Source organism: Scardinius erythrophthalmus (genome assembly GCF_964197995.2).
Source record: "Scardinius erythrophthalmus genome assembly, chromosome: 5".
Taxonomy (NCBI): Eukaryota; Metazoa; Chordata; class Actinopteri; order Cypriniformes; family Leuciscidae; genus Scardinius; species Scardinius erythrophthalmus.
The window spans coordinates 43,938,188-43,965,962 of NC_138225.1; the positions used below are offsets into that span (position 1 = coordinate 43,938,188).

Below are 27,775 nucleotides of genomic sequence, written 5' to 3' on the forward strand. Positions count from 1 at the left end.
TTTCAGTGATATCTGTCAGGTAATGGGGACATTTTGTATATGTGGAATTCCAAAAAAAGAAAAATAATTACTTGGCTAACACCACCCCACCACAATTTTATTTGCCTATCATAAAATAAAATGGTAACACTTTATTTTACAGTGTCCTTGTTACACGTTACATGAACTTATTGTAGTAATAACAGTAAATTATGCATAATTACATGCAACTAACCCTAAACCAAACCCTAATCCTAACTTAACCCCATAGTACATGTAGTTCATTAATATTACTGTAACAAGGGAACCTTGAAAATAAAGTGTAACCAAGAAAACAAAAAAAGTTGTTTATAAAGAAAGTTATTACGTTTCAGACAGTTACATTTAAAATATGCACACTGTACCATATGAAGGAATGCAGTATTTTAATATGAGAAAATGAACATATTATTTTGCAACATAAAAGTATAATTTATAAAATATCTTGTGTGTGCATTATAGTGATTTGGTTAAGAGGTGTTGTTAGGCACAACATGTAGCAGATTTAATGAACTGGCAGTAACAACAAAATTATAAAACTAATGTTTTACTTAAAAATCATGTAATAATAACGTAGTGTAATAATGTACTGAAATAGAATTGAACTGATGTGCAGTCACAGGTGTGCGTTTATTTCAGGGGCAAACACAGATCATTCATTCATTAAAACTGAACACTTACTAATTTAAAGTATAAAAATAACTTGAAAGACATCAATAAATGTTTCTCTGTGTGTGTGCTGTTTATATACCTAAAATATTTGGATTTTTTAGAGGTTTATAAGGATCATATATATATATATATATATATATATATTTATTGAGAGAGAGAGAGAGAGAGAGAGAGAGAGAGAGAGAGAGAGAGAGAGAGAGAGAGAGAGAGAGAGAGAGAGAGAGAGAGAGAGAGAGAGATTTACTCACAAGGTCCTTGGCATTGAGAGACACATTGTCCCACCAGGGGGAGACAAATTCATATTCACAGTTCAGGATGCGTTTAAACATGTACTGGTCTCCTCTGTCATCAAAAAATGGTTCAAAACCACATAACCTATAGATAGAACAGAAACAGAAACAAATTTAAAATAAGTTTTAACAGTTTAATGTATTTTAAAATGTAATTTATTTCTGTGCTGGCAAAGCAGATAAGTGTCACATGATCCTTCAGAAATCAATCTAATATGCTGATTTGGTGCTCAATAAACTTTTATTATTATTATCAATGTTGTAAAAAGTTTTTGCCTCTTAATATTTTTTTGTGGATTCACAGGAAGAGTGTACATTTTAAAATTAAAATGGAAAACATATTTTAAACTGTAATAATATTTTACAATTTTACTGTATTTTTAAGCAAATAAATGCAGCCTTGGTAAGATATTTCTTTAAAAAAAATCATAATTATTCCAAACTTTTTATTGGTAGTGTATAATATATATTACTTAGTATTTGTATGTAATATAGGCATGCAGAAAATAATAAATATTATTATAATATAATAGTATTATTAATATTATAAAAATTGAATAGATATATAGATGCATGAATAGATATATGTATATATATATAGATATATAGATATGTATCTTGAATAGATACATGCAGCAAAATACGAAGGGCCAGATTTAATGAACATGGCAAATTAACATGAGAGCGCAATTCCAAAAAAACGCTGATGCAAGAAAATGAAAAGTTCTGCACGTGATCTACTGACGACGAAGTTAAAGAACACAGATGCAGTCGGATCATCTCCATAATGACCAACGCAATCTACCAAGAGCAGCTCAAATTAGCATCTGGTTTAAGACATGCTTTTTTGGGTGTTAAATAATGGTGCAAATACCAGTAAATTGACTAGCGCAAACCTTAGTAAATCGCGTTGTGTTATTCATTTAAATCCTCTTCTCCCATACATTTTGCGTTTGAAAGAGAAACTCCTACAAATGCATATGAAATAAGGTCAGCTGCAAAAATAACCCTGTCTATGCATTTTCAGCGCTAATTTTTCACTGCGTGTCTTTAGTAAATCCTGACAGTAGTTTTTTAATGGCAAAAGAGGGTTTGTGCTGGCGCAAGCTGTTAGTAAATCTGGCCCTAAATATTATATTATATACATATGATTAATTTTATAAATATAGAATAGAAAATAACTTTAGATTCACTGCTGTCACAGCTAGGTTGCAACAAAGACGATGAAATAGAAGGTGCTGGATCTATTTGTAGCAGAGTTGTCTTTTATTAAACAAACTAAAAAAATAAATTAAAAAAACCTCAAGACTAGGCATAATGAGGAATGGAACAACAAGGTAAACATGATGATAATGGATAATGGGCAGCAGGTTACAGTATGTGACATACCCGAGTATGTTTAAGGCAAGGCGGATAACCTCAACTTTCGGTTCCAAAAACGGAGTTAACTTTCAGGGTATGTAAGTAGCCATAGCAACTTATACCTGAACATAACCTGCACCGGAGCAGGTTCTTTACCAGAGTTAGTTTACTTCAGAGGTGTTCAGCACATGCGATGCGTGCCCGAATGACGAGGCTCCAGTGGGCGTGATAGATTGCACACAATATTAAATATATATTTAGTTGTATCGATATATAAAGCGCTATTAAAACAAGGTAATGTTAATTTATTATAATATATAGCTAGCCTATATAATTCTCATCTCTCTCATCGTTTTTTTTTTATTCATTTTTTTGCAACAGGACCTTTTCTATTCTATAATGTATTTATATAATAAAAGACATATATGATATGATATGATATGATATATCATATCTTACCTTTCAAGCAATGTGGAAGCAAAATGACTAAACAAAAAATGAACGTATACAGCCATGTTCTCTTTGCAAGCACAGACTGTTATTTAGTTTAATCAGTCTTTGTTTTTATTATTTAACTAGCATCAAACAAACTATATAGTTATTATTCACAGTGATTAAAGATTATTAAACGAAACGATTGAAAAATGATTGCACAACCACCAAATAGGTGGCAATATGCACTAAGTAAATAAATCAGCATCTAACAAAAGAAGAAGAAATTAGTAGTATGGCACACTTTTTCTTAGCATCCGTTTCCATGGTGACTCGTCGATTCGACGCTCTGTTGAGAATGTCTGGTGTGTTAACCGTTAACATCCGTAAGTTGGATGAACTTACTCCCGGACGCGTTTTTTGGAACCAGCATACCTCGAGTAAGCATGGTATGGTTAATCAACCTAGAGTTCAGGGTATGTTTGACGGTAAGATAACCTTGCTTTCTGGAATACACTCCTGAGCTCGGGGCTTAGAACCAAACAATCAATCAAATGGAGAACAGGTGCAACCAATAATCAAACAATGAAAAAACATGGAAACTGACACTCAAAACAGAAACAAACCATGAAAAATACCTTTAGATTGATAACTGCAAACTAAATTACTACTAATTCAAATTAAAACTACAAGACTAATATCGGTCTGTGCACCCCTAATAGTAAAAGTTTTACATATTCAATCTGGAACTGAGCAGTTTTCTTTTTCTAATTTGTGCAACTTTGTACTGTAGGTACTTCGCTACTTGTATACAGTACACCTAAATATTATCCCTTGTGGTTAGAAAGTGCATAAATACATCAGTGCATATTTCACTTGAATTTCATTGGAATACATATGAAAAATTAGTTTTCAGAATTAAATTCGAGAGCTATGAGGCAGAGGTTTTCAGTAAATAACTAGCCGGTTCCTTACAAATGGGTCAAATGGATTTAAAATCATGTAGGCTAAATTATGACATTTTTAAAACGTTTTTGACAAAGAGTACAAATTTCTCAGACTTTTTGTAAAATAATTTATATCCAATTCCTGGAATTACACACAAAAGTTCAAAACGTACTTTACACTTGGATGGAATGACTAAGCACAGCCTTCTTGTGAGAGAATAACTTTAGACAAGTATGTTGTGTCACTCACAAAATGTACGTGATAACTCCCACAGACCACATGTCAACCTCAGGGCCATAGGCACATCCCCGTAAAATCTCAGGAGCTGAGGAAGAGAAAGAAAGAACATCAGAAGAAAAGAATAAACGGGGGAGGTGACGCTCTGCTGCACTGATGCTGTAAAAAGAGTTTTAAAAAAAATCTGTAATTCTCTTTGTGGAAATAAGCCACAGATGGTGCTCTGTTAAAACACTCTTTAATGAACTCACCACAATAGCCTGGAGTCCCACACACTGTCTTCATTGTTACCTGATCGTCTACAATTTTCGACAAACCAAAATCCGCTGTAAAGATAAAACACACCAAATAAAAAAGATTAACAAAAAATCTATCTATCTATCTATCTATCTATCTATCTATCTATCTATCTATCTATCTATCTATCTATCTATCTATCTATCTATCTATCTATCTATCTATCTATCTATAATTTTTTTTTATTCTTAGTGTTAAAATTCTTGATACATTCCATTAAAAATGTAAATGTCTTTAAAAAAAAGTCTTACTGGCCACAACCCTTTGAAAAAAATAATAAAAAATAAAATAATATATATATATTATATATATATACATACAGTGCTATGCACAAGTTTAGACACCTATGCTAAAGTTGACTAAAAAGATGAATAAAAAATCATCTTTTGGAAATTGAACTTAAAGGGATAGTTCACCCAAAAATGAAAATTCTGTCAGTAATTACTCACCCTCATGTTGTTCCAACCCCGTAAGACCTTCGTTCATCTTCGGAACACAAATTAAAATAAGATACTGAAACTTGCTGGCCCAGAAAAGTTATTAAAGAGATCGTTAATATAGTCCAAGTGACCACAGTGGCTTTATCTTAAGTTTATCAAGCGACGAGAATACTTTTTGCGCGCTAAAAACAAACAAAAATAATGACTTTATTCCACTATTCATTTCCTTCTCTCTGGGCCTGAGAGTTAACGTAGTGTTTTTGCGCAGCAACAGTGGCTTAAGATTAAGCCACTGTAGTCACTTGGACTATATTAACGATCTCTTTAATAACTTTTCTGGGCCAGCAAGTTTCAGTCCCTTAGAAGCCTATGGAGGAGTGATCCAGCACTCAGATTTAATCAAAAATATCTTAATTTGTGTTCCAAAGATGAACGAAGGTCTTACGGGGTTGGAACAGCATGAGGGTGAGTAATTACTGACAGAACTTTCATTTTTGGGTGAACTATCCCTTTAATGCCTTAATAAAAAAAATTTGGAAAAATCCAACCTTTAAGGACACCAATTTTCTGAGTACTTTCCATAAGATCATCTCTCAATGCAAATCAAACCAGCTATTAGGCTAACTGAAATAAAACATTGCCAATCTCTAGGTATGGTGAAGGCTATGTGATGATGTGCGGCTATTTTAATTCCAAAGGCCAAGGGAACTTTATCAGGATGCATAGTATCCTGGATCCATGAAGTAACTGGCCTTTAAAAATAAAAATCTGCCTGCCTCTATGGGAATTTAACATAGGGGTGTCAAGACTTATGCACCCTGTATTTTAGGTAAGAACATTTATTTATTTACGATACATTATTCATTCACAAAGAAAATTGGTGTCCTTAAAGATTGGATTTTTCCTAATTTTTTTTAATTAAGGCATTAAGTTCAATTTCCAAAAGATGATTTTTTATTCCTCTTTTTAGTCAACTTTAGCATGGGTGTCTAAACTTATGCATAGCATTGTATATATATATATATATATATATATATATATATATATATATATAATTTATTTATTTATTTACATATATATATGTTGTCATGATTCCTGTCTTGTGTTCCCCTTGTCTTGTGTGGACTTTTGTTATTTCCTGTTCTGTCCAATGTTTTGTAGTCCTTTGTAGTTTTTCTTGTCTATTAGTCTCTCCAGGTGTTTCTAATTAGCCCCACCCCTTGTTATCTTGTTTGCCTGTGTATTTAAACCTCTGTGCTTCAGTTGTTGTTTGTCAGTCGTTGTAGCTTGTAGCTGTTTCCATGTTCCTGTCCTGAGTTCCATTGTTTGCCCTGGATTGCCTGTTTGTTTTATTAAAGTAGTGCTTGCATGTGGATTCTCTCTCCACTTCATTCCTGCCTCATCGTTACAGAACAACCGACCAACCATGAATCCAGCAGCACAGATTATGCGTCTCCGTCAGGGAGACTGGCCCGTTGAGGAATATATCATGGACTTTGGCATTTTTCGATGGACTATGCCTAATGATATTTTTCCGTGGAGGGCTATCCGAGCTGTTCAGCTCCCTTATGCCACTTCATCACCCTAGCTGGAGTCTCAAACAATATATTATCCATGCTCTTTTGCTGGCCGGTTCACCTCTTACTGTGGATTTTGCAGAAGAGCCCCGCAAACTGGCAGTATCCACTAAGCCTCAGTCACTTCACGTCAGCCCTGCCGAGCCTCAGTCACTTCATGTCAGCCCTGCCGATCCAGAGACTGTTCACGTCACGTCTGCCGATCCAGAGACTGTTCACGTCACGTCTGCCGATCCAGAGACTGTTCACGTCACGTCTGCCGATCCAGAGACTGTTCACGTCACGTCTGCCGATCCAGAGAGTGTTCACGTCACGTCTGCCGAGCCAGAGACTGTTAAGTCATGCCTGCCGAGCCAGTGTCTCCGGACAAGATGGCCAGCGCCGAGCCAGTGTCTCCGGACAAGATGGCCGGCGCCGAGCCAGTGTCTCCGGACAAGATGGCCGGCGCCGAGCCAGTGTCTCCGGACAAGATGGCCACCACCACGCTGTCTGTTCCTGTTCCCGAGCCGGTTTCTGTTCCTGGGCCTGTGCCTGAGCAGAATCCCATAGCTGCCCTCAAGAATTTTTTGGGGGGCAGTGTGTCCCTTGACAGGACCATGGAGGCCGCGCCGCCATGGCCTCCGGAACTGCCCTGGCCACCCGAATGGTCGTCTCCACCCTGGCAGCCTGCACAGCCTGCTCCGCCCTGGCCGCCCGAAGGGTTGTCTTTGCCCTGGCCATCTGCACAGCCTGCTCCACCCTGGCCGCCTAGTGTGTCCCTTGATAGGACCATGGAGGTCGCGCTGCCATGGCCTCCGGAACTGCCCTGGCCGCCCGAAGGGTCGTCTCCGCCCTGGCCGCCCACACAGCCTGCTCCGCCCTGGCCTCCCGTCCTGCCGCAGTCTCCAGGCCCTCTTCCGCTCCATGGGCCTGGCCCTCCATCCCGCCCCCAGGTCCTCCTCCGCTTCACCACCCTCTTGGACTGTTTCCTGAGGAGCGTCTGGAATCCGCTCCTTAATTGGGGGGCTATGTCATGATTCCTGTGTTGTGTTCCCCTTGTCTTTTGTGGACTTTTGTTATTTCCTGTTCTGTCCAATGTTTTGTAATCCTTTGTAGTTTTTCTTGTTTATTAGTCTCTCCAGGTGTTTCTAATTAGCCCCACCCCCTTGTTATCTTGTTTAGCTTGTTTGCCTGTGTATTTAAACCTCTGTGCTTCAGTTGTTGTTTGTCGGTCGTTGTAGCTTGTAGCTGTTTCCATGTTCCTGTCCTGTGTTCCGTTGTTTTCCCTGGATTACCTATTTGTTTTATTAAAGTAGTGCTTGCATGTGGATTCTCTCTCTGCTTCATTCCTGCCTCATCATTACATATGTATACTACTGGTCAGTAAAACTTGTTGTTTTGTTTTTTAAGAAATTATGCTAACAGTTTCATTTAGCAAGAATGCATCAACAATAAAGTGACCGTGAAGACTTTCATATTGTTACAAAAAAATAATTCAAATAAATGCTGTTCTTTTGAACTTTCTATTCATCAATGAATATTGTTTTTCCTAAGCACCAAATTACCTTATTAGAATGCTTCATTCTTTTATAAATAAATACTTGTGCTTATAGTGCTTAGTATATGCAAAGACTAGTGCTTAATATTTTTTTTTTCTGCATTCCAATAAGTTTGCTTTTATGATGAAAACTGACCTGGACAGGTTTTCATGACATATGTCACATGCTGAAGTTTAATACTTCTGCTTATGAGTTCAAATCCTTAACCCAAACTATGAATGAGGAAATCATTACAAATGAACTGTGACAGCTACATTTGAATATGACATAAGTCAGTGATTATTCTTCCTTTAAATCTTACAGTGAATGTTCCTCTAATGCACAACAGGATCATGTTGCATGTTTGCACGCTAATTCACCAACTAGAGATGTTTAGCCAAACTGTAGTTCCTCCTATCAAGCGAATGGAGAGCCTTACCTATTTTGAGCGGAGCATCTGGCGCTGATGTGGCGTACAGCAGGTTCTCAGGTTTCAGGTCTCTGTGCACTACACCATTCTCATGCAGGTACTGCAAACACACATGTAGACACAGGGGGCTTTCACTTATTAATCGGTGGTGTACACAGACACATGTGACTGTACAATTTGGTGACAATAATTAACATGCATTACCTTCACCATTAATTGAGTAATAAGATTTTTAGTTTTCAAATTTGTATGGGAATCTCCTCTGTGGTTGGTAAACAGATTAATCTGGGCCTGATAATGAGCAAATTTAAAGTAATGACCAAGCTGTACTGATTAAACGTGTTTCATAACTGACATAATTTAGTGCATCAAGAGATCTTTCCTCTGCTTGGAGACCATTTAAGTTTTACACTGTGTGCAAGGAAGCACTGTATTGATATTCCTCAAACATTTTATGTTTTTTAATCTGGAGGCACTAGTGTCACACTTGCTGTGTATATATAATCCAAAATGTATTTTAATGAACACAGGAACAGAGTAACACACTAGCTTAACAATAGCACATCAACACAAGACAAAGGACTGAAGAAACTGAGGGCTTAAATACACAGGGATGGCAATCAACAGAACAACGAACAGGTGAGGACTGATCAGTAACCATAGTAACAAACAAGTGATAACTGGATAACAAAGAAAACTTGGTAAAACCAAAACACACGGGCTGCATCCAAAATCACATACTTGCCTACTGCATATATAATAGATGAAAAACAGTAGGCCTATGTGACAAAAGAAGTGTTTGAATTCACAGTACTCATAAAAGAGTAGGTAAAAAGTGCCCGGATGTCCTATTTTAAGATCATGTATACCGCGCCGATCCGAGTCTGCGCCAAGTCTGATTCTAAAGTGTGTATATGATGGACATATTACTATCACACGAGGCCATGGGAGAGGATTTGTGAATGGCAGTGAAGCGACGGAACGCTGGTAGGACGCATAATGACAACATGGCGAATGTAGTACGTCCAGATTACATTCATACACACATTTATCCTAGAACAAACTTTTTTTAGCGGTCGTGAAGTAATTACATATATGTAAAAAAAAAAAAGTACCTACTCAAGACAGTATGCGATTTCGGAGGCAGCCAGGGACAAGAACTCAAGCAAAACAGAAAATACATGTGACGCTTAGGTGTGTTATTTAGGTGTGTTTGTTTTTGAAAAACTTTGTTGATGTCAGCAATCCTCAAAGAAGCCATTCTTATACCTGCAAGTTTTTTCAACAATTATCCTTAATTCTATGTCTGCCCTTTTGAATTTATGACAACATGAATAATTTAATAATTTGTGAATACTTTTTATTTCAATAATTAATGCATCAAAGGGTTAAGATTAAAGGTTGAAAATCTTAAAATGATCACTATTTAAAATCTATCACCATAAAATCTTGTTCCAACTAATACTTTTTTTTGTTGAACTAAACTTAACTTAATCCCCCCAAGATTGCGGGATTCGGGCTACTTTTAAACTGTTGCCGTAGGCTGATTTTTTTTCCTGTGCAAAGGTTTGACATGCATTGTAATTTACTGGAAAGCTTGTATAGAAATATTTTACCCATTTTATATTATACCAATGACAAAACTGTGCTAGATGAGTTTTGTTAGGGAGGAACACTGGTAAGGAGCCCTTGAGCGCCTTTATGAAAACAGACTGTGATTACTACTATATAGTGATTTTAAAGTTGAAATTGTTTATGACGCTTAACAGTGACTGTTAAATATATATTGAGAGCCATATTTAGAGTTCTGATATTTGGCTGCCTTCAGTAAGTGCTGATATGTAGTTGCTAAAGTATTTGGAGTGTTTTTAGCACTATTAATTTGCTAGGGTTTTCTAGGTTGTTGCTATGTGTGTGAGGTCAATTCATGTCCGTAAAACAAATTGACAAGTTAAAGGTGCTATATAGAATTCAGAAATGTTTTTTTAAGTTTCGTTACAAGCTGTCCACACATTGGCAATACAGAAAGCGATTAATACATGAGAATTCTTACTAGCCTCTAACCAAAGTTAAATACTTAGTGTTTTAGGGCTTTGTTCGATTCACTATTCCTCAGAATGAGTAATGCTAAAAGTGACACTTGTCTTAGCAAATACTACTAATTAGACCAATGTCCATCGCTTTCAACACATCTGTGTTTATAATCAGCCAGACGCACTTGCCAGTGCCTTGGTGAGTGTTACCACGGAAACTCATTAAACAGAGTAGCATGGGCCATAAGTCTGCCTGGTTACAGAGAAACAGCACGTGGTCACTATCCATCATGTGCTACCGAGGGAACGATGAACGTGAGAGATTCCCAACCTGAAGAAGATGTGTGAAAGGTATTAATACCAGAAACAACAACAAAAATATTTATGAGCTCATTATTCTAAGGCAAGAATTTACAGAACTGTTGCTCCGTCAAAGCAATTTTGATGTGGCCAGTAAGCAATCTCTTTGTAACTACATACTATAGAACATGCTAGCAACTGTATAGCTATGTAGAAAAATAGAAGATAAATTCTCTTCGGAGAAATTCTCTTCCATATAGAACCCTAGGGCTATTGACTTAATTTTAAAAAACGCTTTAGTTTATGCCAAAAAGACTCTATAAGTAGAAATGTATTAAATGATTCCATAATGCTTTCATGTTTAATGAGTCATTTCAATCTTTTCTAGTGATGAAGCATGTTTATTAGCTGTTTGATTCATATGAATTAATAAAAATAAAAATAATAATTAAAACTAAATTAATTCATTAAAACAAAATGCATAAAATGATCAGATGATGGAACCCCTAAAAGGTTCTATATATGAAGTGCCTGACAGAACCCTTTAAGGTTCTATATAGAACCATTTCTTCTAAGAATGTGCAATAAAGTGCAACAGTTAGGTTCCAGAAGTAAAAGTTCCATTCATTTTCTCCTTAGGAAACTATAAATCAGTAAAGACAGACTTATTGTGAGCTACGACGTTGTTCTACTAGTATAGGCTGTTGTTACAGCCATCAGTCCACATTATTTCAACTTATTTTTAAATAATCATGTTAAACAGTAGAATTCCAGATGAAAAACTACATTACCCATGACTCTCCCTAAATCTCCACCAATTAAAGAATCGAAACAAGCAAATCACACAAAAAGTGTCACACTACTGTCACCTGATGGAGTTTTGGTTCCTTGCTAGTGTCGCCTTTGGTTTTCTCTGAGTTTACAAAACATTTAATATTCTGTAATATTATCAATTTGACTGCACTGACGTTATTGGATGAGACTTAATTGAGCTGGATGATGATGATGACACTATGACTTTTGTAGAGCTGCTTTATCGCTGAATCGAAATTTGTTTTCGAATTTATGAACTTTGCAACATCGACACATCTTGTTATTGATCAGAATTGAATCAACATTTAACTGACTTGAGCTTAATAATGAATAGCTGCTTACAACCGAATTATATACATAATCCACATCTTTAAATCAATAGTTTTTATCCATTGTTTTGTTTTGATTGTCATTTGCAGTGCTTCATGGTATTGTAGTTATTTTCCTCATTAAAGCCGTTAAACACAGTCTTACCTTTGCCTTTTTGTCTGATTTTCTAATACTTTTTTCAAAACAAAGTTTGTAATGTTGTGATTCACCTCATAGCTGGTTGGTTCAATTCATAGCTTAGACCTCTTTCAAAAAGACTTTAAAAAAATCCATTTGGGAAAAATACAAAAACAAGGCTGCTGAAAAAGTGGACAGGGACTGCTGCACTCTATTAGCTGCTTAGACCATCCTAGCAACAGCATAGTAACACCCTGGCAACAATTCACAATGCATTGTTGTGGCTAGTATTACACTCACAGTTTTTTAGAGAACAGTTTGTTTGTTTTCATTTGGAGTATTAACTTTGGTTTGCAATTAAGCAATGCTAAGCTAAGGTGCTAAAGTTTCTAAAAGGCCCATTATAGACTCACGCCATATCTGTAATCTCTAAACATGGATACTCAGGTTTAAGTGCTCTCCCATATATAATTCACATGGGAAAATCAAGCCTTACACTGACAAAAACTTCTCTTAACTGTCAAACTAGTATGCACGACTGCCCATATAAAGGCAGAGTCACCACAGTCCCCAGTGTAAAAACATTCCAAATGGTTTGTTTGCAATAGAGCCGCAGAATGATTCCTCAGAGGACGAGCAGTACAGTGTGCCAGCTTCCCAACACCAATTATTATGGTGACATGAAGGAGTGTTATCTTTTAGTGGGGTCCGAAGGGAATACTCCCATCCTGTTCAAAACTCAGTGGAGCTGACACACATAAAGTACATCTTCTCTCTCCTTCTCTTCTTCCTCTCATCTGACAAGAGCAGGTCTGTAGCTCGCCACTGCTGCCATCTGTGTCCCCACGCCATGAAGATTATTTTAGCAACTAGACTCGTTATGTAGGTCCACACAGTTAAAGGTAAAGAGTGTCATTTCAGTGCCACTAGTGGCTCCAAATGGAACTGCAAAATTAATTAAAATTAATGTTTTCAAACTTAAGTCACCTTCTTTGTAAAGGCTAAATCACTCTTCACTGACAGATGTCGACCAACAGCAACAGATACGTTCACGTGGCTTTGTCAGATCCTTCTGTTAGCGTTGGTCAGCACTTGTTTTCGCCAACTAAACATGTTCAATCTGCAGGTCGTGAAATGTGTGAGAAGTGACATACTTTAATCTGGTGATTGTCGGCGCTTGTCGAAATCTGTCGTTGCAATGTGAATTAGTCTTAACTCGTTTCACCCAAGGTGATTATATATCACCCTGTAGCCCAAGAATGGTTGCCCACTGAAGCTAAGCAGGGTTGAGCCTGGTTAGATCCTGGATGGGAGACCTCCTGGTAAAACCAGGTTGCTGCTGGAAGAGGTGTTAGTGAGGCCAGTAGGGGATGCTCACCCTGTGGTCTGTGTGGGTCCTAACGCCCCAATGTAGATCGGGACACTATACTGTCAAAGAGCATCGTCCTTCGGATGAGAAGTTAAACCGAGGTCCTGACTCTCTGTGGTCATTAAAAATCCCAGGATGTCCTTCGAAAAAGAGTAGGGGTGTAACCCTGGCATCCTGGCCAAATTTGCCCGGTGGCTTCTGTCCATCATGGCCTCCTAATCATCCCCATATATATACAGTGAGGAAAATAAGTATTTGAACACCCTGCTATTTTGCAAGTTCTCCCACTTGTAAATCATGGAGGGGTCTGAAATTGTCATCGTAGGTGCATGTCCACTGTGAGAGACATAATATATAAAAAAATAATCCAGAAATCACAATGTATGATTTTTTAACTATTTATTTGTATGATACAGCTACAAACAAGTGTTTGAACACCTGAGAAAATCAATGTTAATATTTGGTACAGTAGCCTTTGTTTGCAATTACAGAGGTCAAACGTTTCCTGTAGTTTTTCACCAGGTTTGCACACACTGCAGGAGGGATTTTGGCCCACTCCTCCACACAGATCTTCTCTAGATCAGTCAGGTTTCTGGGCTGTTGCTGAGAAACACGGAGTTTGAGCTCCCTCCAAAGATTCTCTATTGGGTTTAGGTCTGGAGACTGGCTAGGCCACGCCAGAACCTTGATATGCTTCTTACAGAGCCACTCCTTGGTTATCCTGGCTGTGTGCTTCGGGTCATTGTCATGTTGGAAGACCCAGCCTCGACCCATCTTCAATGCTCTAACTGAGGGAAGGAGGTTGTTCCCCAAAATCTCGCAATACATGGCCCCGGTCATCCTCTCCTTAATACAGTGCAGTCGCCCTGTCCCATGTGCAGAAAAACATGATGCATGATCCAAAAGCATGATGCTACCACCCCCATGCTTCACAGTAGGGATGGTGTTCTTGGGATGGTACTCATCATTCTTCTTCCTCCAAACACGTTTAGTGGAATTATGACCAAAAAGTTCTATTTTGGTCTCATCTGAACACATGACTTTCTCCCATGACTCCTCTGGATCATCCAAATGGTCATTGGCAAACTTAAGACGGGCCTTGACATGTGCTGGTTTAAGCAGGGGTACCTTCCATGCCATGCATGATTTCAAACCATGACGTCTTAGTGTATTACCAACAGTAACCTTGGAAACGGTGGTCCCAACTCATTTCAGGTCATTGACCAGCTCCTCCTGTGTAGTTCTGGGCTGATTTCTCACCTTTCTTAGAATCACTGAGACCCCACGAGGTGAGATCTTGCATGGAGCCCCAGTCCGAGGGAGATTGTCATGTTTAGCTCCTTCCATTTTCTAATGATTGCTCCAACAGTGGACCTTTTTTCACCAAGCTGCTTGGCAATTTCCCTGTAGCCCTTTCCAGCCTTGTGGAGGTGTACAATTTTGTCTCTAGTGTCTTTGGACAGCTCTTTGGTCTTGGCCATGTTAGTAGTTGGATTCTTACTGATTGTATGGGGTGGACAGGTGTCTTTATGCAGCTAACGACCTCAAACACGTGCATCTAATTTAGGATAATAAATGGAGTGGAGGAGGACATTTTAAAGGCAGACTAACAGGTCTTTGAGGGTCAGAATTCTAGCTGATAGACAGGTGTTCAAATACTTATTTGCAGCTGTATCATACAAATAAATAGTTAAAAAAATCATATATTGTGATTTCTGGATTTTTTTTTAGATTATGTCTCTCACAGTGGACATGCACCTACGATGACAATTTCGGACCCCTCCATGATTTCCAAGTGGGAGAACTTGCAAAATAGCAGGGTGTTCAAATACTTATTTTCCTCAATGTATATCCTGATTGGCTTCATCACTCTGTCTCCTCTCCACCAGTAAGCTGGTGTGTGGTGGGCGTTCTGGCGCAATATGGCTGCCGTCGCATCATCCAGGTGGATGCTGCACATTGGTGGTGGTTGAGGAGATTCCCCCTTCCGTGTAAAGCACTTTGAGTACCCAGAAAAGCGATATATAAATGTAATAATTATTATTATTATTATTATTTATTTTGTGAGTGAATCTCACAGTCGGAAAACTTAAAAAATAATGTAATGTTTTGTTTGTGCTACAGTGTTTACACTTTTCAGGGGAATCAACCTAGAACTGGCTTATAGTTGACACGTAACCCCAAAATGACAATCTGTCAACATTTATTCACCATCAAGTGGTTCAAAGCTCATATGACTTTCTTTCTTCCATGGAACATTACTTATTTTGTGTAAAAGGTAATAAAGTCACATGGGCATCGTTTGGAGCAACATGGTTGTGAGTAAATGATGGCACAACTTCCATCTTATGGTGAACTATCCCTTTGAGGAATCAAATGGAATAGCACATATAATGGCTACGTTCAGAATTAAATAAAAATTACTTACTGTTATGATCCGGCTGGGGATCGAACTCGGGTCTCTGACGTGTGTGTGTGTGTGTGTGTGTGTCCTTGACGCTGACCACTCCACCACTGGTAGAGGTTGAACCCAAATGCAGAGGAATGTGAAAACAATGAAATCTCAAAAGTCCGGGTTTTATCTTTGGCTCTTTACTACAGAGAAAAAAAAAGCAAACTCAAACAACTCCCCTTGGGAGGCAATACAAAAAAGGGTAATCCAGAAACATATATCCAAGAGTCCACAAAAGGGAAAAAACCCATAGAATCCAAGTTCAAAAATAGAAAGCAGGAAAAATCTCAAACCCAAAGAATCCTTGAGAAAGACAATGCTAAGACCAACATCAGGACTGAACAAGAACAAAAAGACAGTGGGGCCTTAAATAGGGTTTGTCATTAGAAGTAATTCAACACAGGTGAGGGCATTACTTACAACAATTTAACAATGGAGAATTAATCTGGGTTGAAATAACGCCATCTAGTGGTAAAGTCAAGGGGCTTCAGACAAAACATTACAACTTACTGAATACTGCTTAGAATACTATAGAAGCCTGTTTCCGCCATGGAAATGAGATTACTCGCAATTCTTATATGTTTTCCAATCTCTAAAATCAAGCCGTTCGACCTAGTGACGTCACACGGTCGGACACCCCTCCCACGATTTGTGATTGACAGCAGCGTTTCAACACAGTCCCGCCCTCGCTCGTAAGCGAGCTGTCTGTCATCATAGTCCGCCATTGTTGATACGCTGGAGCACTGTCTATGAGCAGAATGGCATCTAAGCGATTGTGGTGTTCTGTTCTTGGGTGTAATAACGAACACAGCAGTCATTTTGATGTTCCTAAATCCGAACCGCTGAAGACGCAGAGGCTGAGTTTGTTTTCGAAGGGAATATTCCCCACGATCAACGTCAATGCTTTCATGTTTGCGCAAATCATTTCACACACCAGACTGCTGAAGGGTCAGTAAAGCTGGTTTTGCTAAAGAAGCTGCTCCTGAAAAAAGGATCGGTACCAACTATTCGTGTTCCTGCTGCACCTCCAGAAGAACTGAAGTGAGTGTAACGTTTTATTAACCTTCTTTGCAAATCGCTTGCACGCTTCATGATGAATGCGGCTATTTTTACACTCAGGCTACATTACGGCATGTTTTCTATGTACGACGTTATCAATATAATTCATAATCCCACGTTTATAATGAACAGCACGTTATGGTTATTGTGTTATTACAAACGGTGTACGCACAGAACAGAGGGGCAGGGTGAGCGAAGCTCATTTAAAGACACACGCACTTAAACGGCGTGCTGAAACAGAGCTGTTTTTGACCAGGTAAAATTAGTGTTTTCTTACAATACTAATGAGAATCATATTAGCTTGTATAACAATGGCATTATATGACCCCTTTAACAAGCTAATGACACACAGCTTAACCTACTCACAACATAATGATTCCAGGCAATGGGTTATGGGAATTGAAGTTAATGATGACAGGAGGAGTGCCCTCTGGTGGAGATTATGGTCACTCCAGCTGGAAGATGTGACAGTCATGCAGAATAAGGCATTAATATGTGCTTTATAAGTACTAATAAACAGCCAATATCCTAGTAATATGCACTTTCCTAAGCAACTAGTTATTAGTGAGAATTGGACCCTAAACTAAAGTGTTACCAAAAGTTACCTATTCTACGCTCCTTGCACTGGTTGCCAGTCTGTTACTGAATTGATTTAAAAATGTATGTATTTGTTTATAAAGCTCTTAATAATTTAGCCCCTAAATATCTCACCGATCTACTGTTTCTTATAACCCATCCAGATCACTACGATCACAGAAATGTCACCTCCTGTTTGTTCCACTGCTTTCGCAGTAGCCGGCCCTAAACTGTGGAATAATCTGGCACTGTCTGTCAAAACAGCTCCTAAGTTAGCCGAATTCATTTCTATATCTCATGCTTTTAATTCTTTGTAACTTGTATCGGTCTTGTAAATGGCTAATATTGTATATTTAAGTTACTGTGTTTCCTCAGTTCATTGTCAGTTATTGTTACGTGCACTCTGTTACGCCTTGTGAATGATCTGAGTTTGATTTATTATTAAATACCCTCGTATCAGAACCTTTTGACTCTTCTTCATCTTTGGACTTTTATAGTTGTTTAGAAATTTCTTTTAATTTTTTTAATTTGTGGCAGATACAGGCTTCCATAGTATACACTGCATGCTGCCTATAGTATTAAATAGTAAGTGAAAGAATGTGCGTAATTCCCGCTCAATCAGCCCAACTATGGTTTCCGATAAGCAGGTGAAGTTTTCCTGCTCATTCTATCTTTTGAGTATGGCAACGATGTTTAACTCCAGTTAAACTTTTATCTGATTCCATTTTCTAGCAACCTCAAATTTAGTTTGGAATGCCAATTGATTATTGACCATTTATATAATAATTTATTTAGACACTTGATTATTCTATTTAACTCTTTACTCTTATTGTACTCGTTCATTCGGATACCAATGACGCTTAGGCTCTCGCGCTAGCCATTTAACGCGATCACAAACTCGCCAGTCTTGGTCACTGGACAGAGGTAATTGACTATTCAGAGGGCCGCTCCCATGATGCTTTCTCTTGTTTAGACCCCACATATCTGTATACTCTTGAATAATAAAAAAAACCACTATCTCTAGTAAGAAGTCATGACCACTACTACAGATATAAGCCGACCAACATTACTTTCTCTGATAGTAGCTTTGGTTTGGTCATGCCATGGTTTCACATATACACTTAGCTAGAGTAATATTACAGTAAACAGAGGTAAGGCTCACCCTATTTAGGCTGGTCGAGCAATATTCTGTTGTCCTAAATGGAAATTCCCTTTATTAGCCTTTACAGTCTTAGTACATTTGAGCCAGTGCCAAGAGTTTGCCGGAACTGGTGTGCCCCATGCTCCACTCAAAATTATTAGAACATAATCTACTAGAGTTAATAATTTCAGAGCAAGTCAGAATAAAATAAAATGTAACAATTGATTATTAATCAGATAAATGTATCGTGCCAATTACATAATCAATTCAAAGATAACCAATCCAAAACATCAAATATTTCAGAAATAAAGAGTAAAAGATGCATACCTGACCTCGGAAAAATACGTAATGCGGAGTTTTTGGATGACACTCAGCATTACGGGCTGATCTGACAACAAATCACACCTTGAGCTTCTTGCAGCATATCTTTAAATACTCAGACCAAGACAAAACATCCTGAGAGAAAACTGGGAAATGAGATAGGAACTTACAATAGGAATTTGCTATAATCAAGGTCCCATACCTGGATAGTTTACATCTTTTTGGGGAAAGAAAGTAATTTGCATGAAAACCTTGGCAGAGGATCCATCCTCCTTTGTAAGCAAGATATCTATAAACTTTTAAAAACCTTTATCACCTTTTGGTTTACTTCGGTGGAGATGAGGCCATTGAATCAGTCGCACTTAGACATTTCAAATGATACCAAACATGACTTTTAATTCACTTGCATTGACATAGAGGGAAGGAAGTTGGGGAAAATGAACAAATGTGAAGGAAGGACAGGAGGGAAAGAAGCTTTCCCACAACTTCTTTCTGTGGTGTGGAGATAAATGGCTGTATGTTTTTGTGTTGTCTATATCTCAAGAGATCAAAGTATCTTACAGTAGGTTCTGTTAGTCTTACAATAGTATCAACTTGGTGGCATCAACTAATTTCAAACCTTCTGAGCAAGAAAGATTCTCAATTCCAGCAATAAAAAATACATAATTTTCGAGAGCTCCAGACATCAAAAGGAAAACTGAAAAGATATTATAAAGTCCCAAGCCACTGAGGACATCCCAGCCAATCACACTGTCAGAAATCTACAAAACACAGATCCAGAGGGATGCCAAACAGCCAGCTGACTTTGATGTGACAGACACACATATTCTGCTGTTGTGAGGGAAACTGTGAATCTCTTCACACAATAACACGTTAAAAAATACTTCCTGGAAAGGCGGGCCACTTCAAAAGGGACTTGCAGCATTCACGTTTCCTTTCTTCTTCTCCTTTTTATGCCCCAGTGGGAGTGGGAGAGTTGGAATTCTCTTATTGCAGCCCACCAACTAAATCCAGCCCATGAGAAATTTGCCCACTTTCTTACTATCTCCTTGGCAACCGGAATCTTTGATGAAGTGAGAGCCAGTGGTGGAGAACACACTTTAAACGGAAATGCTTTTAAAATACATTCACAGAGATGAAGAACAGGTCTACTTTCTAATTCAGGCACCTACAGTCAAACCAAAATTATTCAGACACCATCTAATTTTTGATATTTTTTACAAGTGGGTGTAGGATACTATAGTTCATTTATGTAAGTTAGGATAGCAAGGTGTCTGAATAAATTTTGGTTTGACTGTATATCAAAAAGGCACATGGATCCATGACTGATATAAACAGAAAGTGTATGCACAAGTTACACAGTAGATGACAAGATAGATCAGACAGGCGGGAGGGAGAGAGAGAGAGAAAGGGAGAAATATAGTAGAGCTTGCTCTTTGCAGAAGAAAAACGATAAATGGTCTCCTGTGGTCCTCAAATGCAATCTAGATCCACTTATGGTAACTTCATATTGGAAATATGATTCTCTTTCCACTAATAATGGTTTCACTGATGATCTAATGTGTGCATATACTGTAAGGTTTATGGACAAAAATCTCAAAGCCTGATACATATGCATGAGTTACAGTTTTGCCGGTTGCTAAGTTTTTCTGAGTGGTTGCTAGGGTATTTGAAAAGTCTAATAATGCATTCTGGCTGGTTATTTAACAAGTCATCAGGATTTTGGTCTCTAGATATTACTAGGGTCTCCTAGAGTTTTCAGCCTGTTTTATCATCGACCAGAAGATAATTGTACATTTGATGACTCAGAAAACCACTGAAAATTAAAATCTCCAATACTGCAAAAAATATATTTTTCCTGGCCACAAATCAGGTGGGAAAAGTAGTCCCACCTGAGTCTTTATTAGAATAACCTATGCATCACTGTTGCATAAGGTCAGGATTAACCCATACAGCGATATATACATATACACATAGATAGCTAGATAGATAGATAGATAGATAGATAGATAGATAGATAGATAGATAGATAGATAGATAGATAGATAGATAGATAGATAGATAGATAGATAGATAGATAGATAGATAGATAGATAGATAGATAGATCTAAAATATATTTTAAAAATACAAATATATACTTTTAAAGCATTTAAAAATATGTTTTGTCCTCCATATATTTCAAACCAAGAAAATAAATTTTTATATTTCACATTGAAGGAACAAATTTATTTGTTGTCTATAATAAATGAACATATAACGCATATAATAAAATTGCAAAAAATTCTAATAAAAATAAAAAGTGAAAATATAAAAATAATAGTTAATTCAAAACCTTTAAAAAAAATAATGTTTACATATTCCACATTTAAAGAAAAACTTTTTTTTGTTGTTTACAATACATGAACGTTTCCCTTAGAAGGGGAAGGAGTCACTGCATCATGGACTTTGACCGTGCTATGGGAATGCTCCGCATGATCCGCTACCGCAGTCGGGTGACGTCACATGTGCGCCGGCAGGGTTTTAAAAGGGCGCCTAGAGAAAACGTTATCAGCTTCTTTGTCTTCAGGAATCCATTTGTTTGATGTGCATGTGGAATTCTGAACCACTAATCTGTCTATATGTCTCAAAGAAAATTATATGGATAGAACGTTTGTTTAGGAGATGTTTAAAGTGTGTTTAGGAGATGTGAAACGCCAGGTCCCCGATAAAGAGGAATCTGCTCCAGATAGACTAGACAAACTTTTCCTCGAGGGTCATAATTGTTTTCCTCCCTTGAGCCTTCCATTTCTTCACGATCTCCATGAGGAAGTGTCGAGATCGTGGAGGAAATCATCCTCAGCTTGTGGGTGAGCATGTGTATGTGGGATTGCCCTGGGTTGAAGAGACTCCTGTGAGTTATCACTCTCCTGGCAGTGGCATGGCATCCTCACTGAAGGCTCCAGTCCTGCCCTCTAAGCCATGCCGGTTTACATCGCAGCAAAGCATAAGCGGTGATAGGCCAGGCTGCTCGACTTACTGAAGAACTCAGATCTAAGAGAGGGGGTGTCTTTAGACGCAGTCCTGGAGCTCCGCCACATCACAGACCTTGCTCTCCGTTCCACCAAGCAGGCGGCTCGTGCCATTGGCCGCACTCTTGCTAATATGGTTGCCACAGAGCGACATCTGTGGTTGAACCTTGCAGGGCTCAACACATTTCCTTGACGCCCTGCACACATCTTCCGGGCTGTTGAGATGCTGGTTCAAAAGTGAATAATAATCCTTTGCTCACTTGGAGTAGGTTGCCCTTTGGAGCTGATGGCCTAGGTCTGGGTAGCAGTACCCTAGTCTGCCCCTCCTTATTGGAAGCTGCTGGCAGATGCGGTGTTGCTGCGATCTACCTAGTCAGTTCTGCCCCTGTTTACAGGAAGTGCGCACAGTATTGAGCTGCGGATGTTGTACCTCAGGCAATTTAGCCCTTGGTCACTTGTTGTGCTGTATGGCAATTTTTAGCTATAGCCTAGCTCATTGGAGAATTTCACAGCACAGTGAGCAGGCATTTGTTCAGTATGGTATAGTGGGTATTAACGTTCCCATTGTATCCACTTGGAAAGGGAACGTCTCGGTTACTTATGTAACCCAGTTCCCTGAGAAGGGGAATGAGACACTGTGTCGTGTTGTCATACTTCCGACATGTCTGTACTTCTTCCTTCAGACAATATGAAGTTGATGATGTTTTCTCTAGGAGCCCTCTTATACCCTGACGGCGCGCCTGTCCCGTCACCTGACTGCGATAGCCAATCTAGATTGCCGTATAACAAACGTGCTTTAGACACCAGCTCATGCGGAGGTTTCCCATAGCATCAACTCCATGACGCAGTGACTCGTTCCCCTTCTCAGGGAAACGTTCATGTATTGTAGACAACAAATATTTCACATTCTTTAAATGTGAAATATGTAAAGTACTTTTTATTAATGTTTTGAACAAAATTGTATTTTTCATTTAAAGGGATACTTCAGGATTTAGCATTAAGCTTTGTATTAGTAGAAAACCTGTAGTATTTTCAAATTACCGTGCTTTCCACCCTCATATTCCCCTGAGAGGAGAGATTTATGTATTTTTTGTCTGGAAAAAATCCTCCGATGATGCAAAAATCGTCATTTTGCGTCATCGGAGGATTTTCTGGCCAGAGGCTAAAGACTACAGCCAGTAGGAGGAGCTGTTCCGCATGTTTTCAGCCCGCCCATAGAGGGTGGGATCTCACTCACGCAATGTACACACAGTCAGCCGTCTTTCTTTGGAAGCTAAGCTTGCAGGCTCTTGTTCTGTGAAGAAAGCTGAGTAGTAGGAGAAAGCTGAGTAGTAGGGGTTACCATCCTCCTTTTCCCGGACTTGTCCGGCGGGCGAGATCGTTCAAAATGTCCGGGATTCAGCTTTTGCTTTCTGCGGTCGCCATTCATTGTTTACATGCACACCTCTTGTTTCAATCTAACTGAATTCATTCCGATTGGTGAATCTGAATGTAGTGTTTACATGAACGCTAAACAAGTGATCGGTTGATGTGCGTTTTAACATTGCTAAGAAAATTCCCGCTCCTCCGTGAGAGATACGAGACCGGCGCGTCTCAGTAATGACGCCACCAGCCTCGCGTCGTTCTCCCGCGGCCCTAGCCTCGTCCTGCTCGCCACAGTAAACATGATGAATGGCGACTGTAGAACGCAAAAGCCGAATCCCGGACATTTTGGGCGATCTCGAAATCCCAGGCAGACTCGTCACGGAGACTCACTGGTAGCCTAACCTTGTTGTTTTCAACTGCGCTCTCTAACCGGTAGGCGTGGCCTGCTAGGGCAGCGAAGCAAGTGCATTCTGGGAGTTGTTGTCTTTCATCCACATAAGCCAAAAATACATTTTCTGGCTTTTCTCAGTCTAGAAAGCTCCAAATTTAAAAATTTCTTCACATTTCTTCTACATAAATGACCTATTTTAAATACACATTCATCTTTCCAGAGGTGAAGTATCCCTTTAAATTTAATTAAAAGTAATTTTGTTATGTGCTTTTGTAATTTTTTTTATTGTTTTCAAAGTATCACTATTTAGGTATTTGATGTTTAGTCTTAGCTTTAGTTCAGTTTTAGTTTTATTTATTTCCAGTTAGTAATTCAGTTATTGTTGCTAAGGCAACATTTCTAAATTTCATTTAGCAAATTTTTCATCCATTATTTTATTATTTTCAGTTTTATTTCAATTAACAAAAATGTTTTAATATAGTTTTAGTTTTAGTTGATAACTTGTTACCAAATGCCTGTGGGCTGAGTCTGGTCAATGTAAACAGTATTTTGTGGATAGAAATCAGTCATGGCTCTTTCTGGTATCCTTGCAAGATGGTTAAAGAAATTGACTGTAAAAGGAAGAAAACGTTTACCATATTTATTTCTTGGTGAGGTCAAACGTCGTGCATCCAATCAAACTCTACAGTATCCTACAGTATCATCTGTCGTTTAGAACAAGCTAGCCAAATTCGGTAGATGCCAGCATGGACAGGTTGCATGGCATGCTCCGATTTTCGAAAACAGTGAAAAACTACACAAAAAATATTATGAAAATATGGGCAGTTGCACGGTTTACTGAAATCTGAAATCTCTCTTACTGAAATCTCCTTGATATATTTATGAATTTAGTAGCAGTGCATTTCTCATGTTCAGCAGCCTATAATACAATATTTGGCCCATTGTTTGTTTCATGTGTTAGGCTGATAAATCACACCTCTGCTGTAGTTTATGCATTTACAAAATTGTTAAATTTCTTATTCAGCCGTGTCTTTTTAATAATTTGAAACACTGTTGAGTCTACAGTATATGGTTCAGAGCAATATTAATGTCAAACAATTTTGGTACATTGTTGGGTTGTCACACTATGTCCAATGTAAAATCTGTATCCAGTAGTTCAGGAAAAGCAAAAAACTAGAAGATGAGAATCGCTTTCAGTCAGGAAATGTAATACACTCACCGCGACTGCCTCGAGCACTTGTTTAACTGCATCAGCAGCGTCTCGTTCGCTGTAGTAGCCCTTCTCCACCACCCTGAAAAATGGAAGGCACCATTTGGTCTCCAGTGTAACTCCATATTGAGCGTAATTTTCCAATTTTCCCTTCATTATTTTCCAGCCTTAGAGTGAGTCAACCACACCTCAGCACACAAAATGAATGGAGACGTTTCTATCGATTGTCCTTAAGAAGAGGCTTGGGTTTCACAGTCACAAATGTTCCTGTATTAAAGTCTAATTCTGCTGAGTGATTAGTTCATGACTGCAGACATGCACCTGTTATTTTGTTACAGATGATGAAGCTAAATTCAGGTCTAACAGTTTTTACTAGAAGCCTTTTACTAGACCAACTAGATTTGAACATTTTCTGAAGAACATTTTGTCCCTGCTAAAGTTTTCTGCACTGTAAAAAGTGGTAATATGTTGTATTTCTACCTGATTTAACCCCCCAGTTTTGTTGGTATAAAATAATTTAGGTCGATTCAGTGATGTTAAACAACGTTTTTGATTTGAATAAAACCCTGTTAATTTAAATATTACCAAGGTTACCACTTTTTCAGTGTGTTTTGTCCCATGCTGCCATGCAGTCCCCACTAGTCCTGTTTTACTTTTAATACTCTTATTATATTCATATACTTTTAACTTTTTAATCTTTTTTTTACACAAAGACAAATAAAAGCCTATTATAGAACCATATTATTTTGTTTGCATTTAAGTATTATTTTTATATGACACCCAATGAACATTTTTTTAAATGTTAAATAAGCTTAATTTCCCTTGTTCTCTCCCCTCTCTCTCTCTCGATATATACTGCATGTATATATATATTCATTTTCAGAGGAGATGTGGCTTTAAACAATGTTTTCATAAAGTTCTCCATTAAAATCGAGTCAAGTAAGTGTTTTTCCACCCATTTTATCACTCACTAAAAATTAAAAAGTTAGCTCGCTTTGAAAAGTAATCACACCTCTCCTCAACAAGGTATCATATCTGCAGCAAAAACACTAACTCTAAGTATGAGCATTAGACATAGTGATGCTTGACTAAGCAAACACCATTAATTAAAGTTCTGGGAAAAAGTGTCAATGCACAGCATGGAGTTCACAACTTAATCAGCCATTATTAGCTTGTAGCACTTTACCCCCATGGTGAACTGACCTGTCAAATAATTCTCCGCCGGTAACAAGTTCTAACACGAGACTAATCTCCGCAGGGGTCTCAAAGATCTCCTTCAGTTTGATCTGACAGAAAATGGAATGAAAAAAGAGAGAACGTTTCACTGGAGGAATTCAAAAACATCAAATGATTAATTATTGATAGTCTACGGTAGCTATAATGTCTGACTAACATTTGCATAATCAGACCTTACTAAATCAAACAGAGACAGCACTGCAGAGACATCTAAGCGAGTGTTCTTGTATATTTATGCATATTTTAGGCTGTGTAACCACCATAGGACACAAGTAGACAAGGCCCTGGATTTTTTCCCCTTTTGACTTACTATATTTGGATGAGAGAGGCGCAATAATACACCTATCTCCGTTCGTACAATCTTCTTGTCAACCTGCAAGAACAACCAAGATATTGTCTGAGTACAAAGTGAAAAAGGTGGACAATTATGAAGACATTACAATCAGGTAAAGTTTAATAGCAACACCAGCTCAAAAAAATCAAAAATCAAAGAGTAAATCAAACAATTTTCCACATTTAAAGGGAATAAAATATTCTGTCATCATTTACTCACCCTCATGTCATACAAAACTTGTATTTCAAAGAAAACCTTTCTTTTCATATTCTTATACGTGTTCTATTCCATTTTAATTATGTTTAGTAGGCCTAGTTCTTACTGTAACTTGACACTACATTTATGCAGCAACTTAATGCAATGCCATAACACCTTATATATAGCATCATAATATAATTACATATGCATTAGAGAGGCTTAAGATAGCATTAGTATTCCCTACACAGACGCAAGAAAGCACAAATGATGGTATGTTACAAATGTCAAGGTATGTGGAGTATGGCTCTGACAACAACACTGGCTGACAGCAATTTTTACCCATCATGCATCAGAGTGAAGTAGAGAAATGGAAGACAACAGCGGTGAGGTCTTTAAGATCTTAGGAAGTCCTGACTAGAAACTCCTTGGCTATACGTGGCAGAACAAAGGCAAGAGAACAAAGCATGGTAACATGTGGAGTGAAATCTGTCAGTGCACTTACTGTTTTTTTCAACATTTTCACAGCATACTGCTTCTGGGTGCCTTTCTGATGGCATCGGAACACCACTGATGTGGCTCCCCTGCAAGAGAGAAAAATAGCAAATGACTCTTTGAAACGAAAATTCAGTTGTATCCCATACATTATATATTTCCCACTATAAAATGCCGTTCAAATATTTGGGGTCAGTAGGATTTTAAAATGTTTTTGAAGTCTTTTATACCCACCAAAGCTGCATTTAAACAGTAAAAACTGTGATAATGTGAAATATTATTCAAATGTATTTATGTCTGTGATGGCAACGCTGAATTTTTTGCAGTCATTACTAGTTTTCAGTGTCACATGATCCTTCAGAAATTATTTGCTGATTTGGTGCTCAAGAAACTAATTAATTTCTGTAAAAAAAAAATCCTAACTGACTCCAAACTTTTGAACTTTATTGTATGTTGAGAGACATATATAAACTGAAAATTAAACAAATCTTTCAGGTTTAAAACATGTTAAGCAGCATCTGTGACATGCTGTCTGGTATCAGACACATTGTGTGTGTTGTACAGCAAAATAACTCTCAAATATCAGATCATATTTTTATTAAAGCATTAAAGGTGTTTCTTCCATACAAAAATAATTCCATACAATAATTTGTCATCCCCACTGTCAAAAAATGACAATATTAAGTTTAATATTAATACCACCACTTTTGAAATTATAGCAGAGAATTTATATATTTTAAATTCTAACCTCGTCCCTTAATCGGAAAGCCAACTGTATATTATCTTACTCCTTGTAGTGCCATACATTT

At 38.0% G+C, this 27,775-nt stretch overlaps 1 protein-coding gene across 1 annotated transcript in view; it reads right to left on the reverse strand.

Moving 5' to 3' along the window:
- The window catches only part of camk4 (calcium/calmodulin-dependent protein kinase IV), a 56,463-nt gene that overhangs the window by 5,535 nt on the left and 23,153 nt on the right, over nucleotides 1–27,775 (reverse strand). Inside the window, exons 3-10 of the mRNA XM_081364565.1 lie at nucleotides 26,977–27,055; nucleotides 26,253–26,315; nucleotides 25,910–25,992; nucleotides 24,716–24,788; nucleotides 8,230–8,320; nucleotides 4,211–4,285; nucleotides 3,972–4,047; nucleotides 939–1,065 (exon numbers count right to left, since the gene is read on the reverse strand). Coding sequence (XP_081220691.1) covers nucleotides 939–1,065; nucleotides 3,972–4,047; nucleotides 4,211–4,285; nucleotides 8,230–8,320; nucleotides 24,716–24,788; nucleotides 25,910–25,992; nucleotides 26,253–26,315; nucleotides 26,977–27,055 — 667 coding nt within the window. The remainder of the gene's footprint in view (nucleotides 1–938; nucleotides 1,066–3,971; nucleotides 4,048–4,210; nucleotides 4,286–8,229; nucleotides 8,321–24,715; nucleotides 24,789–25,909; nucleotides 25,993–26,252; nucleotides 26,316–26,976; nucleotides 27,056–27,775) is intronic.